Source organism: Buteo buteo, chromosome 3, assembly GCF_964188355.1.
Source record: "Buteo buteo chromosome 3, bButBut1.hap1.1, whole genome shotgun sequence".
NCBI classification, from domain to species: Eukaryota; Metazoa; Chordata; class Aves; order Accipitriformes; family Accipitridae; genus Buteo; species Buteo buteo.
Window position 1 is genome coordinate 69,839,331 of NC_134173.1, and position 16,196 is coordinate 69,855,526.

The 16,196-nt window shown below is 36.6% G+C and overlaps 1 protein-coding gene across 12 annotated transcripts in view; it reads left to right on the top strand.

The window, feature by feature from the left end:
• Positions 1–13,370, top strand: part of PHF20L1 (PHD finger protein 20 like 1) — a 61,019-nt gene extending 47,649 nt beyond the window's left edge. For 8 of the 12 annotated variants that reach the window (XM_075023976.1, XM_075023982.1, XM_075023979.1 and 5 more), the window contains 4 exons: positions 2,122–2,317; positions 2,719–3,088; positions 6,528–6,693; positions 7,831–13,370. In XM_075023976.1, coding sequence (XP_074880077.1) covers positions 2,122–2,317; positions 2,719–3,088; positions 6,528–6,693; positions 7,831–7,973 — 875 coding nt within the window. In that variant the 3' untranslated portion in view covers positions 7,974–13,370. The remainder of the gene's footprint in view (positions 1–2,121; positions 2,318–2,718; positions 3,089–6,527; positions 6,694–7,830) is intronic. The other 4 variants (XM_075023978.1, XM_075023983.1, XM_075023984.1 and 1 more) reach the window with 1 other exon arrangement.
• The last annotated feature ends 2,826 nt before the right edge of the window (positions 13,371–16,196 follow it).

Here is a 16,196-nt window from a genome sequence, read left to right on the forward strand (position 1 = left end):
AAGCTCTGTCTGTTTTGTGTTATCTGTTATACTTCTTTGGGGCAAGTGATTTGAAGTTTGGCTCTGAGCAGAAACTTGCTTTCCTGTTAGTAACATCCTGTTCAGCTATGCTAAATCTTACTCATGATCTTAATTACCATTGCTTTACTTGTTGAAACTTAATTCCCCCCAAACCTTAGCACTTTTTCATGTCATTGTAGTCTGAAAAGTCTTTCTAAACAAATCATTCTTTTCAGCGATCTGTTTTGCCTATACTTGGAATCACACCTCTTCATTTAAATATTTTTTTTTTTTAGAGAAAAAGGACTCATTACCACAGTGCACTGAAATACACTGTGGATGTCATTTCATATTAATTGCAATTTTATAATGTTTGTGCTTGTCTAGAATTGTGTAAATAAAGGTGTGGAACTGAATATGTAAAATATGAAAAAATCTAGCACTTTTTATGGTAAATGATGGTGCACAAACAGCACATCTTGAACTCAAGCTTGTTAGAATAAGTTTGAAATGGTACGAATTAGGAAAAGTTTATTTACTTTTAAACTGAATGTACTTGATTAGGAAGATGTTGATTTAAAAATGGTTCTGTTCATGAACCCATTTTTCTTAGCAGTTATTTGGAGAAAAATATACGATTTGGAAGAAAGGTTTTAGTTGGGTTTTTTTTTGACAATTGGTACAAAAGCACATATATGTCTTCTTGTGAAATATCCAACAGTCCAGCTGTTTTAAAAGGGCAATGAGACTACACCCCCAAATTTCCTTTAATTCTGAATTTAAGAAATGAAATCTGAAAATTGTTTGCAGAGATATAAAATAGCACTGTTTTTATTAGTTATTTTTGAGAAGGAAATTGAGGAAAATAGAGCTGGAAAGATGTGACTTTTTCCATTTGCCCCAGTCTGAATCTAAATTGATGATTTAGAGTCTTGTTTGATAGTTCTGTGTGGTGTACTCTTTGAGCAGTCAAGCTTTTTCTTATTAAAACCAACTAATTTGTCTTGTGTTCTTTCCCTGCACTGTACTAGGTACTTCATTATCCCCTGCTATGCAGAGACTGTGTCCCTAATTTTTATCTTCTCTCCCTTCCTAACCATTACTTCTTTTCTTTCTATGTCAGGAGAAAAAGGTCATTCACAATGTCAGTATTTTAAAGTGTATTGGGATAATGGGCAGAAAGGAGATAGACAGGGTATTCTCCTGAAAGGTATGAAGGGCTTCCATCAACCCATTCTTTGTTCTGTATATGATGATAGTCTGATATGAAATTGAGTGTAAGATATTGCGGTCTTAGTCAGTCTGTTTATCTGGGTTCCTCATTGTAAACAATAATATCAGAATAACTAGCATTATACATTTCTAGTTTTGTTTTTGGGGTTTTTTGTGTTTGTTTTTTTTTTTTTTAAATAGTTATTACGTTACTATAGAAGCATTAGCTAAATACTCAGTCATGCCTGTTGGTTTACGATTGTAGATGTTGCCATAGGATGGGAAACCTAAGGCCCACTTACATCAATATCCTGTCTAGTAGTGCCTGGTAAAAGGCACCTCAGAGGAGAGTGTGAGAACTCTGCTGTCAGATAACTTTGAAATGTCTGCTTTCATGAAGTCTTCTCTTGGCTTCTAAAAAATAGATACTGACTTCAGTACTGAAGCAAAATATTTGTCTTTTAGAAACGAACTAGGTGTTTTGGATATGTCCATATAAAATCCACTCTCTGAAATTTCTCTTGGTAACTTAGGTTTGCTTTTTTTTTTAAAGTAAGCTGCAGTAGTTAGATAAATAAAATACTCATGTAAACTTTTTTTTTCATTTGATAATAGCACAGCTCTTGATATCCTGTACTTTGATTGCAAAGGTGATTAGATTTTCATTTCAAATGCCATTTAGAGAGGTCTTGAGATTCAGGTTTATTTTTGTTTACATAAGTGTTAAGAGTTTCCTCTTAATCCATGAAAACTAAATTTTAATATATTAATAGCACGATCTTGAATCATTCTTTGATGGATGTTAGGAGACATTTAGGAGAGTACAGCATATAATTATAGCAGTCTAGTTTTAAATACAATTCTGCTGTGGCTTTAGATGGCCCTCAATTTGTTTATTGCTTACCCCAGGTCAGAGGTGGAGTGCCAAATATCTTTATGATAAAGACTGGCTTAACAATGGACACATGTGTGGATTATCATTTTTGAAAGAAAACTATTCTCATCTTAATGCCAAAAAGATTGTGTCAACACATCACCTACTGGCAGATGTATATGGTGTAACTGAAATATTGCATGGACTGCAGTTGAAGATTGGGATATTAAAGTAAGTATCAGTCCAGGTTTATTCTCCGTCTTTATATATTTAGGTAGCAGAGACTACCATTATTCCATATGCATTATTCTCTCACGTTAAAGTTCTTTCTTGTAGAATAGTTTAAATAATCCAAGATGTAGAATACCCTCAGCTTCAGTGGGAGTTAGGTGTTCAGCACCTGAGCAGATCCAGTGTATTGGGATTATTGGTGATTTTTTGTTTTTTTAAGTCAACTTTTGTGTTAAAGGGACATTCTGGATTTATCCTAAATTGATGAGTGACCTAGGAATACTTACATGTTTGATAATGGTGTTTATCAATAGCTGTGATCTAGCAGAAGTGGATGCTCAATAGTTTAGGACTGTAAGTGGTATCTCTATAACTTGCTTTTTTCCTCCCCTTCGTTGCAGAAATAAGCATCACCCAGACCTTCATCTCTGGGCTTATTCAGGGATGCGAAAAGAACAAGAGCAAATAACTGTTGGGCTAGAGAAAAAATTAGTGACTTTGCCAGATGCTGTTAATCCAACTGAAAGGACGTGTCACAGTCAAAACCATAAAGAGCCGCCCAGTATACCCCAGAAGATGGAAGAAACGTACATCACAAGTGAGCACAGTTACCAAAAACCACAGAGTTTTGGTCAAGACTGCAAAGCAGTCACTGACCCTATGAGCTCAGATGATGAAGATACAAGTAGTTTTGAGGAAGATCAGGAATTTCACACAGAGAATAAAAACTGTTTACAATATTCTTTTAAAGATGATGGCATGAATGAGCAGGTAAGTATCCTTCTTCATCTGGGAAGTTTCTTAGGTGGAAAAATATGTTCAATCTGATAAACCTCAAGTGCATACAAGTATTTAGAAATGTTCATTGTTCTAAGTTGACATACTCTATCAAATGTCAGCAGAAATCACTAGAAGCAAAGTTGGATGACTGAAATAGTTTCAGGTGAAGTATACCCATTTCAGCTGGTGAATGAAATGCAAAGTTTGGTTAAAGTATTGCCTGTGCTAAAACTGTTTATGCTCAGTCCAGTGTTGAGGGGTATGGGATGGGTGGGAATCCTATGCTTAAAGTGCAGAGTCTTGAAGAAAACTTAGGTGTTTTTGCGAGGTGAGGAAAATAGGACAAGTTTCCTTCTTCCTCTCAATTCTGTTTTCTATGTGTGGGTTTTTTTGTTGTTGTTTGTTAAACTGAGGTTTGTAATAGTGTTTATTACTGTACTGTGTTCTTCTTTTAATACCAACACTATCTAGAATTCTGTCCACAAGGAATGATTTACTGACCAACTAATTTCACCTCGTGTGCAACTTCTTTTAAATCTTTTATATTGCGTATTTCTTCTAATTAAATGTTTCACAGGTTTTTAGTCAGGATTATATTTGGCTATTTAAACATCTCTTTCTCATTTTTGCATTAATGCTTTGAATTCATTACTTTGTGGAAAAGGTCTGAACTTGTTAGTCTGGTTTTAGTGAAGAGTTCTTTAGTGAAGAGAAGTTGAGCAAAAAACAAAGTGAAACAAACCTTTCTGTTTTCTACAATACCAACTGTGTGAGAATAAATGGCCCATCTCATCCCCCTTTTGAAGTACAGTTTCTGGTGTGGAAGAAATGAGTAAGATACATCTTTTTTCTTTTAATTTTAGTTTTAAATGTGGCATGTAAGCTATATAGTCTGAATGGGAAATTTTGGCTCGTTCTAGTTAGAAATAACTGTTTGTATGCTAAATCGCATGATCATATTCAGTTTTTGTAGTAAGGAGATATGCAGCAGTGTGAAATACACTTTCCTTCCAACAGTACCTTAAATTGTCATTGTAAATAACATAAACATATTTAGAATTAAAAGAAAATACATGTGAGCAGTGAAACAAAACTAATGTTTCCTTCAGAGACCAAGGCATATATGTAAAAAGCTAATTGCTGTCTGTTTTAAACCAGGAAGAGATCTGTTTGGGGCAGTGTCTTTCCTTTGGGACACATTTAGTTCACCTTGTTGTCAGTAGTCAGCCTTGATATCTGAAATAAGGCTTTCTGTCTAGACTTAATCCACATTGAAAAGCTCTTCTTGGTTTCTCCATGAACCTGTTTGTACTTACCTTAAAACCATGATGACGCTGACATTGAAGTGCCTTTTTTACAAGAACTGCCTTCTCTGTAAAGTGCCTTCTTCACCTCTCCTTGTCAAAATATTGGCTGGGGCTTTGGATTCTCCCTTCTAGCACCTGCAGAGCCTTGATTATTCTGATTTTCCGTACTGTTTTGTCTTATCCTGATCTACAGTTCTGTTACATATCTTCCTTCTCTTTATAAACCAGATTGACTGTTATCAAGTCCCTTTTTGGACTATGCATCATCTTTAAAATTGTATTTAGTTTCCTTGTTCCTGCTTCTGAAAGCACAAGCCTTCCACACCTGAACCTCCTGTTTATTTCTTCTTCACAAGCTGGATCCTGTACTCTGCTTCTCTTACTACCCCTGCCACCATTCCCTGATTGCCTACATTGATCTCTTAGCTTAGAGAAGGACCTGTTCGGTCTTGCGGGTTTTTTTTCAAGGAGCATTTACTAGCCATTTGAATAAATACAGAGGCCATTAAAAGGAAGAAAAAGTCTTTTATGATGTTATTTAGATGACAAGTTATTTAGCTTTAAGACTTTAACTTACTGCAGTGGGCGTCTAAAAGATTCACCTTGATTTTAGAATTATGGACTTGGGTCTTCCTACAGCAAGAGAATTCTTATCTCGTGATTTTAGAGAGGGTCTGAAAATTGTAATACATAGGGCATTTCTTATTTATGCTGAAAAATACCTTTATCAGATTAATAACAGTTTGAATAGTGAAAACACTGGAGGCAAACTTGATGTCTTGAGAAAAAAGATTTTATCTGAAAGGTTTGAGAGTTTAGAGGCTTGTATGACTTTCAAAATCTATCTTTGATAAATAACTCCTTTAATGAATATTGTGAGTATTAACAATACTTGTTCTCCAGGACTCGCTCATAAAGCTGCCAGCAGGTTGGTCCAAGTTTGATTTGTTTTTTTAATTGATTTTAAGTCTTAAAAAGAAAGTTATTTTGCTTAAGAAGTAACTTAAAATCCATCAGTCCCTATTTTGTTCCCCTCTCTTTTCACTGTTGCCAGTCTTGACTGGAGGAAGAAATACTTTAGGAAAAAAATGGTGTTAAGTCTGTTATGTGACGTGGAAAAAAATCAGCTGAGCACTTCTTCAGAGAAGTGTATTAATAGGATAAAATTCACTCCTTTCTCTGACATTTGCCATGAACTGACACTGCGTGAGCACATGTATCCAGCATTCTAGTCCCTAAAATAGAATCATAAATAGTGAAAGAACTTCATCAAATATAAAGTCATAGTGGTTATAAAATGGAAACTGTGAATCGTGCTAATCAACGGAGATGCTGAACGTTTTAACTCATTAAATCTGGTATAATTCCTTTGGTCATTTCCCTTAGCTGAAACGTCAAATACAGAAAGATAAGGAAATTGTGTATTATGTCTGACTTGCTATGAAGATACTAATTATTTCAAAGAAGTCAGTCTTCCTCAGAAACTATGTTTGCATAACTCTGTGTGTTACTGCCCTTGTAACTATCCCCAAACACGTACAATTCTGTCTCAGACTTATGCTTGCAAGTGACAAGGGACCATAGCAATAGTAGGAAGAGAAGTCTTTTGTCTTAATCCACAGATAGAATGGCCAGCTTATTTATGAAAAATAGTGACTGACATCTTGGATATTACTGCATTTTAGAGAGTTTTCCTTCATTCTCTGGCTAAAGTTGAAACAAACCTTAGGGTTTTGCACATTTTTTGGTGACAGTAGACCAATGCAGTTCACTTAATGATTCAAGTCACAATTCATATAAAAAGGGCACAGAAATGCAGTCTGTCTTACTGCGTTAAGCAAAGTGCTTGAGCTGGTAAACTTTACCTCTTGCCTCACTCCCCCAGTGCTATACATGCTCATTTGTATGGAATTTGCATTTTGCTTGGTTTAGTCTATTGGTGTGTCATGGTACGTGGCTTTCTGGGTATGCTTTTTTGTCAGGTAGTCAGAAGTACAATTCTAAAACAGCATAGTTTATCATATGACTCAAGTGTTGAAAGCAACACCAGAAATTAAAAGAACACAAAACAAAAAAAACCCCTCTTAAATGGCAATTTTTTTCTTTCTGTTGCTCCTATGAAGAAGAATTCTGCTGAAGGAAACACTGTGTTTGTTTGTAATGAAAGAAAAGGCTCAGAAGAACAAGTGGACACACATCTTCAATGGCAGCTAAATCTCCTTACCCATATAGAGAATGTACAGAATGAAGTCACCAGCAGAATGGACCTGATTGAAAAAGAAGTTGATGGTAACTGCATTACCAGATACTTGTTAATACACCTGTAACAGCATATTTCATAGCCGCTGTGTTGAAGGCACTGAGGATGGATTTTTTTAAGTATTGTATTCAAATTTGGGTACCCAAAATTATAACCAGAGCTTGTACCCTTGATCCCCCCCCACCGCCTTCCACAAGTTCTGAGTGCCCAGTAAAGTAGCTTAAGCACTCAGACCCCTGAAAATTTAGCTCAAGTTTGTGATATTAGGCAGACTTCAGAAAGCTTAGATAACTTGTCTAGTCTTTGTCTGGATAAGGATCATAAAGTTGATGGATTTTTCTATGCCTGGAGTGGTTTTGGCCTGATTGGTTTAGAAATTGACAATATTTAGGAAAAAAAAGATGCGTTCGTTCTGCCTTCAACTTTGGTTTGCTATATATTAGTAAGTAACTGGTTTCAGGAAGGCAAATCAGGCTTCATGAGAACTTGAACGAAACTACAGTGTAGGTGTAAATATTACAGCACATAAGTTTAGTCACCAGTCATAGAAATTAAGAATGAGGTGAGTTTGTAGTCTAGTCATAGGAGTCTCTAATTATCTTTTGACAAATAAAGTTGTCTTATTCCTATTTGCAGTTTTACTTTCAATATTCCTGCTCATACTAGGCAGTATTTCTAGGCTAACAGGGTTGACCTTTTCCCTTCTCTGCCTCTACAAGCATAGCAATTCCTTGAAAACATTTGCTGAAGATTGGAAAACCATTCTGTAATCTGGACCTTGTAAGCAGGAGCCTGTTGAAGTGACAGAAGCAAGCCTTGCATTTAAGGGTTGCTTTTTCTGTTGCAGAACTGTCATAGCAAGAAGATCATGAACTAAAGTTTCTTATATGTGTGTAGAAGGTAAATTGTTAGCCAAGGGTATAATTTGCTCCGAGGTTACCTTTTTATAGTAACAATCAAATCAGAAGATATGTTTGGATCATTTGAGTGAAACACGGACTTAATTGGTGTTTCCCTAATCAAAATTGCTTTTGTTAAATAAAAATCACAGCCTCAGTATATTTTCCCTTCTTATAAAAGACAGAATAAGAAAGAAAAGTTTAATTTTTATGTAAACTGTTTCTTGAAGACTTTTTCTAATCAGCTTCTTCCTTTTCCTTCTGTAGTTTTAGAAAGCTGGCTTGATTTCACTGGAGAACTGGAACCACCAGATCCTCTGGCAAGATTGCCTCAGCTCAAGCGACGTATCAAACAGCTCTTAGTTGACATGGGAAAAGTACAGCAAATAGCAACGCTTTGCTCTGTATGACAAAAGGAAGGATAAATAAATACAAATAGATTCTTCACAGTGAATTTTCTTACTAGCCACAAGACTGACAGGAAGACAGCAAAAAGCTGAGCATTTATCTGGTTCTTTGCTGATTACGTTAATAGCCTGAAGCTTTAGAGAGAGGAGAGGAAATTTAGAGTAAGGAATCTGGTATATTGAAAATCTGAATATTTAATGTCCAGGCTTCAAAATGTAATATATTTCATACTGAGAAATGTTGATATCATTTTAACATGATAAACAAGAAAATGCCCACACACAAGAAAGTTGAACAAACAAAAACTCTGCAAAGAACAATGCTACTATCTTGAAACCTTTGGCAAAAAATTATTAATTTGCAGAATCCAGCTGACTAAAAATTCTTGGGAACTGCTTTTTTAATGAATTCCTCTTATCTTGCTAGTGAAAGATAGACACAGAGAGATATGTATCCTCTCTACAAGGAAAGTTTTTAGATTATTTCCTTCTCTCGTGAATGTTCAGGAAAACGAACATACTAGCTTTGATTTTTTTTTTTGAAAGAAATTACTTATCATGGTCTCCTTTTTAAAATATTTTTTTAAATAGAAATCCTTATTGCAGCACCCTTAGGCTCCTTGTAAAATATAAGTGGCAAATAGTGGTCAGATGTGCCAAACAATATTAAAAACACTGGGATGAGAATTTAATTATGACTTACATGAAGGCTTTTCCAAAGTCCTACTTGGTGCCAGCAATCCATCCAAAATTGTGTCTAGTTTATATTTTTTTTATGTTCTATTGCAGTATTCAGGATTTAAGGTACAATTTTTGTCCTGGGTAGCTCTGTTCTGGTGTTGGCTCTCTGAAACTTTACCATCCTCAGCTGGGATGAGGAATGACAAGAGCAGCAAAACTGTCTGTGGCTTTGATATACTAAACCACTAGAATAAATATCACAAGATAGATTATCCAAGATGTTTTTATAAAATCTTTCAGCTTCAGTGAATGAAATGTCCTGAAACCAAAGGCAACCTACTTGCTCTGTTAGCTCTTGCTGGATTTTGAGCCCAGGACTTTCCCTGTGCTTATAAGTTGCCGTTGTACCCAGTGCTACATACATATTTGTATGTGTATGTATATGTGTATAGATACACATGTACATATATACATACTATATACATTTATATCTACACATGTCTAGTTTTATTACAATAGACTTTAAGAACTGGTGGTTAACATGAAATGTTACCTTTTAACAAGCAGTTTCTAAAATTGAAAATAATGTATGTACAGGTTTTGAAATTTGTAAAATATGACTGTTAAAAGGAGGCTATTTAACTGATGACATTAAGATACTTGAACATTTTATGCCTCACATCTGTTTATCAGTTCTAGTTATCTGTATAAATGCATTTTAGAACCGATAGACAGTAAACTTGAATTTACCTTTTGATAAGAGTACAAGCCACTGTACATTCAAAAATTATTTAAATTTGCAAACACACTGTTCTATATGTAAGGTACTGTATGTAAAACTGTTTATTAAAACTATTCTGCATACTCTACATTTTCCACTTTTCTTCCTGATCTGCATACAAATGTAAAAAAGAAGTGATTGTTATAATGTACAGACCATCAAAAATCAAAAAATCCTGGAATGCCTTTTGAGGATGCATAAAATTTAAAAATGTGCCAAAGATGGATTATCTGGGAAAGACTTTGCAACCAGTGCATTGAACTTTCATGATAAAACCATTATTGAGAAAGAAAGCAGCATGGCTGGTTCATTGCTAAAATAAACGTACCCTGACATTTCCCATCTGTCTATCATATCTGAAATTATCACTCTTGATGTCCAAAGCAAACTGTAAACCCCTGTTACGGAGTGGTTGCTATTTAAAAAGTCTTGCCACATCAAGCTTATAGGAGACATTACAGAGCTGCATGGTAACATGGAAGTTAATTATGGAATCATGATTGGCAACTTCATAATGCAGAAAGAATACAAGAGCTGAGGAGTTGTTGACACTTTTATAGCAACTGTTAATAAATAAAATACTCTGTGTTATATAGTTGGATGCTTAAATAACTGCTTCAAACAATATGAATAGTTGAGTGACCTACTTGCTTTTGGATATGTGAGACTTTTATATATTATTCACTTGCTGCATATCCTTGAATGTGGTACTGTGTGTACTGTATAAGAGAAGTGTAAATCTGGATGAATTACTTTGAAACAAAGTGGAGTGTATTTACATAATTTATACAGCATACACTGTAGCAATATTATGCAATGTGTGTGCATGCGTGTGATGTAATATAATTGTAAATGTTGCTGAAGGTTAGCTGGACCGAGAGATTCCAGGTGGGAGGATGGAGGTTTCATTTTTACAGAGATGGAGGAGTGGTATTCTGAAAAGGAAATCGTAAGGTCAAAGTTAAGGTTGCCCTTGCAGCTTTAACTTGTCTTCTGTTTGTATATGTAATGGTCTCTAAATTTACATGAGTATGTAATTTTATCCCTCAGGATCCTGCCTTATTCAGGATGGGCTGTGCTTACAAAAACAAATAATCTGTTCGTTATTTTTTTATCTTCATTTCTTGTGTAGTCATGTATTATAAAAATTTCTGCAAGCTTTCATATCTTCTAAGAAATACAATCTCAGTGTCCTTATGGACAGTGCTATGATGCATTGTGTATTGCTTGAATGCTTCACAAACTTGTCTGAGTTTGCTTTCTCGAAGTGTGATGTTAGTCTGTAACGTGCACATTAGTTTTGGCCCCAGTTTCTCAAGTATTCAAAGGTTTGGGATGCTTTTGGAAGTTTTTCTTTAAACACTTACAAGTCAAGTGCCATAAAAATGCTAAGTGTTTTGCACAGAATGTAACCTACAGTTGATTGCTTTGCTCGTGTGCCAGTCAAACCTGATGTGATCTGGCTCGTACCAGTATTTCTTCTAGTTGGCCTTATCGAGAGACTCTTTTTCCTGTAGGCATCGTTTTCCATCTGTCTTCCTACTTCCTCTGCAAATAAGCCAGGGATCTACACGCAGTCTATTTGCAGCATCATTTATTGGGGTGTGAATTGCAATTGCTTGTGCTGTATGATGATGGAGGCAGACCCTCTCTGAGGAAGAAATAGTATACGGCAATGTAAGGACTTCTTTTTGAAGTTAAATTTTTAAATTTGCAGCCTTCTTTTAACTTAATACAAGTTTTCAATAGTAATAAACAAAAGGGAAATGCTGTTTCACAGGGCTAAATGGCAAACTTGCGGTGCCTTTAAATGCCCAGCTTTTTGTCTGAGGGTTGTTTTTTTCATGGAGGTATCAGGGTGATTCATTTCAAAGCCTCCTCCTTCCTGTGACCATACTGTAGGCATCTACATCAGGAATTCTGCATTTTCAGTTGCAGTGATGGCAGTAGGACATCAGTATTGCAGTCATAAATGAAATGTAGTGTTGGTGACATGGTCAGATACCACATGATGGGGCTGCCTGTGTTTCAGTTACAAAGTGGAGGTACTTTAAGTCACGTAGCAGGGAATGGGTTGGAAGATGCTTCCAGCTAACCCTTTTCTTGGGTAGCTGTAGGTTGAGTAGTGCCCATGTTTTGGGTGTTCTGGCCTTAGATGCGTAGATCTTTGTTCAACTGTGGAGTAATTTACAGTGGTAGAAGCCTGTCGTTCTCTTTAAAATAGTCAAAGAAGATGGGTTGCAATTTTCTGATGGATTTCACGTACTTGCTTGGTGGCAAAGAATTGAAACTGTTCTTCCATGGATGCAGTCGTCTTGCATGGCTGACATGCACCTGTCTCTTGATTTTTGTCTCTGAGCTTCTACATGTGCTCCTCATCTGTTCTGGAGCTTGCATCTGTTTCTCCTTTTGTTCGTCAGCTTTCTGCACTCTGCCTTCTTCCGTGATGCCCAGAGGGTTTCACTCCTCTGTTCTCGTGCCCAGTTCTTTCTGGCTGCTGTGGGAAGCAGTCGTAGGGAAAGGTCTCTGCTCTCCTGTCCTCAGCCTCCAGTGTGTCCTATGAGCTGTGCACGGTTGGAGTGTGTGTACCATGATCAAAATGTTCAGATGTTTTTGCTGCCTGCCTTTAGTGAGCCTCTTCTGATCTTGGGCAAGTGGTGATCTGCCTCTACTCCCATCTGGCTTCTAACTTAACTAGACTTGAACGCATATTACAGTAAAATCTCTCTGGCACTGTTGGGCCCCAGCACTCCTTACCAAACTGAAGGTTGGGATGCAAAGGAGGCACTCGAAGATCACAATAAAATTATAAAAGTATTTTGATGCTTGCAAACCACAATATTGTCCCTTTGTACTTGGAGGGAAACTGCAACTATTATTTTTTCACTGAAACTTTAAAATTTAGACACAAAAGAGATCCTGAACTGAACTGGAGCTTGATGTAAAAATCAACAACAAAAGCAGGGGGTGGGAAGCACTCTGCAAACAGGGGCTTCATACAAGAAGTGTGCAGTCAGGCCATCTTGACTACTTCGCCCTGTTAGTAGTTCTATGGAGGTGCTGATGTGTAAAGGGGGTGCATGCAATGATGCCATTCATTTGCAAACAGGACCCATCTTTGCCATGTCAGGTTTAGAACACTGGAACCGTAGGTTTTCTCTCACTGCTTAGAAGTGTTACAGTACATGCACCTTAATTTTGGAGGGCTTTATTAAGGTCAGAGGCTTAATCACTTTTGAAATGCCCATTGCTATTCTCACATTTTATTAGCTAACACTTTTTGTTTCTGTTGTACTGAGTCCATATGGCTCTAGGTGATCATTTTACAGAGGATGTTTGAAATACTTCAGTAATGGTTTTTATTATACTCTGTTATGTCCTGGGCACTGGGTGTGGGGGTCTGTCTTTAGCAATAAGTATTATACACTATGTGTATATCTGTTTATATGTGGAAAACAAATATGGAGCATGTAATGATGGTGAAAATACACTGCACAGAGACCAGATTGTGCATTTGGCAGCCATTCTGCACCAGCCTGAACAACTCAAATAAAAAAATTGGAGTCCACATGGAGAAAATGAACTAGCATGAAAAATCATTCAGGAGGGAATTTCCCTTCCCATACACACTAGGCCTGTGTGTAAGCACTACATGAGCCAGCCTCATTCTATGGATTGAATAACTAAAGCTAGTTCAATTGCTGTTTATTTCAAACGGCAGCCTTCCTTCCTTTAAAACTGGCCAGAGCCACCTCCGTTCAGCTGTAGCCATGTGTGTCAGTGTATTGTCACTAAACACTCTGAGAGAGGCAGCAGTGCACTATTATTAAATCTTCTATGAGAGAAGCAAAATACTTTCTTCTGTGATTTGTTTTTTATAATAGCAATAATGTTGACTGCATTCTAATACTCACAATAAAGGTCTGTTGAGATTGTTATGTGCCTGGGCTCCCATTCAGTGGACTTTTGTTTTGGTGAGCTAGCGAGCGCTGGTATACGTTTTAAAGCATTAGGGAATCTTCAGTTGTGTTTTTTGCCTGTAGTCAGTAAGCTATATGCAGTCATCGATACTCATTTATTTGTATACATTGCAAAGCTTTAGGGAATCTTCAGTTGTATTTTAGCCTGCAGGCAAATTATGGAGTCAGTAAATTATTTATAGTACTGAATTACTTACTGGGTGGCGAAATAATTAGAAGACTTTTCTGTTCCTGAACTGCTTTGGTGTTTAACAATTTTGGGGTTTGAGTTTTGCAATGCACTTGGTTCTTGAAAGACAATGTTTTTCAATGACTCATTCCCAGTGATGGCATCTCTTCTTGTGGGCAAACGTCTGCCTTCTAAGGGTGTTTCTAGTTTTGTGCCTTTGTACAATGTCATTACAAAATAACTTCAGTTTGCTTTTAGTGATTTATTTTAATCTTCAGTTTGCTTTTAGTGATTTATTTTAATATTGCCTACATGCTGTTGCTCAGGACGCTACTGTAGTAGGAAAGAAATAAGCAAAAGATGCGAAGAAAGTTCCTGTCCTAGATGTCCTGTGGAACAGGGTGCAAATGGTAAGCGGCAGGTGAATGAAATCAGACAGAAACTAAATGAGTTACTAACACAGAAAAATGTTTGTTGTTCACAGCAAGAAAATAGGTATCATCTTAAACATGCAAGAAATTTCAAAATTTTAATTCTGAAACAGATATTTTAATCAGTATTGAAGTACAGTCTTAGAGCAGTCTTTCAAATTTAAGGTAGGAGGCCAAATTCAGATCTTGGAGTAATACTCTGAAACACTTTTTCTAATTAGCAGGCTTATTAAAGAAGAGGTTTCCTGAGACAGACCAAATACTGAGCCAGCCCAGTGTATAACCTTCAGTAGAAATACAGTGTCAGCATCTGTAGAAACATACTGACTATAAAAGATCTGTACAAATTGGTCTTTCCCTTAAGGTATCTTTCACTTCTGGTAAACTGAGGTTTCCCTTACTAAAGTCTTTGTGAAAACCGTGAGTTTAATCAGTCTTTTTTCATTCATTTCTCTCCACAACATCAGGTGGTGTTACTGAATTCCCCAGCTGTGTTGCGTGGCAGGAGGAGTTGTGTTTGTTCTTGAACTTGCTTTCTGACTCCATACGCTGCTGCCTTCAGTTCAGAGAAGGTTAAGTATTGCATTATTGAAAAGACCAAAAGTAGTTTTATCCTACCAACACCAGAAGTTTGGCACCCTATTGCTGTCTGGTGTGACTGGAGGGGCCTTTTCTCACTGCATTAGCTTGCTTTTGTCAAACATTGAATCCATCCAGCGTGCAAATCTATCCTTCGCACCACTGGGGGTTGCAGAACTGACTTCTGCTTGCAATTTCAAAACAGTGTGCATCCCAGATGTTGTGAGAATAAAATAATTATTTTTCTACTTTCTACTTTGCATCGCTGTGGTACTATTAGATAGAGGAAAACTGTGTTATCTCCAATGGATAAGTAAGAAAAAAAGCCATTTTACCTGTCCTAGAAATGGTTCATTTTTGCAGGGACAAAGGCAAATTCAAATGTTCTTACATGGGCCTCTAGGTTCTTTTGTCACCAAAGGCACTTTGCCAGCCAGTAAATTAGAATACGAAAACTTGAGAAGTCCTCTGCCCTCTTTTCTTATCTAGCCAAGTTTAGTATAGAAGTTACTGGAACTTCCCTGTCATTCTTTCAATCTGAAGAACGTGTCATGTATGAAGTGACTGAAACTTTTATTATCTGGTGGGGCTGTGCTTTTTTCCTTGTCATCTTTTGGTTTTGCATCACGTGAGGCCTTTTTAAAACTTAAGTAGAGATGATAGAGATGAGAAGTGCTTCAGAGGGTCTTTTATTCTGTGCCAAAATCATGTGAAGAAGATTGAGACAAATGTCTCATGCTTGGGAAGAAATGTACCAAATGCAAAACATAGTTCTCCTCTGTCTGTAAGTGTAATAAATTACTAATGAATGGTGTTAGTCTATGTTTTTACATAGTTTTCTTAAAATGTGTGAGAGGATTGTCCAATATTGGTGATCTATTTAACACAGAAAAGCAGTTTATTATTTGAAAATAAATTAACTAATTGATATGGGCATAATTTGACAATGCTTTAAGTTCTTAAAATTTTTGCTTCCAATTTGCTGCCTCATTCAAGAGGCTCCCTTAAGTTTGTTTCTTAAACTAAGGTTGACTTCTCAGGCTCAAGTTTTATTTGGGTGAGAGCAACTTTTATGTGGGCGTAGATGTTTATGTGTTCATATACAGGAGTCATTTACACTTGGGCTTTTGGATATGTAAAAATTGCAGTTACACAAACCACCTTTTCTGCTAAGAAAGTGTATGCAAAACTGGAACAATGAATAAATGGTCTGCTTCTCCCTTGAGGTTTGTGATTTCAATGTTTCATCACACTGACATTTTTCCCCTCCCCCCCCAACAATTATAGTCTACATTGAGTAGCTTTTTGACAGTGTGTACAACAAACGAAACCCTTGTTTCCAGCACTTGAGCAATGATTTTGAAGACGTGTTCGTTTTAAGGCTGTATTGGCTACAGAGACCTTTTCCGCTTACTCTTTCTCCCTTTCATTGGTGAGCTAATTTAAGATATTCTTCCATCTTTTCCCAAGTGCTAAAAACAGAGGTCAACTCAATTGTCCCTTCACTGAAAGTTATGCAGTGAGGCTTTTCTTAATTTGAATTTGACCAATCATAGACTACAAGTGCCTTTTTTTTCTCTGACAAATGTGGATTGCGCATATTGC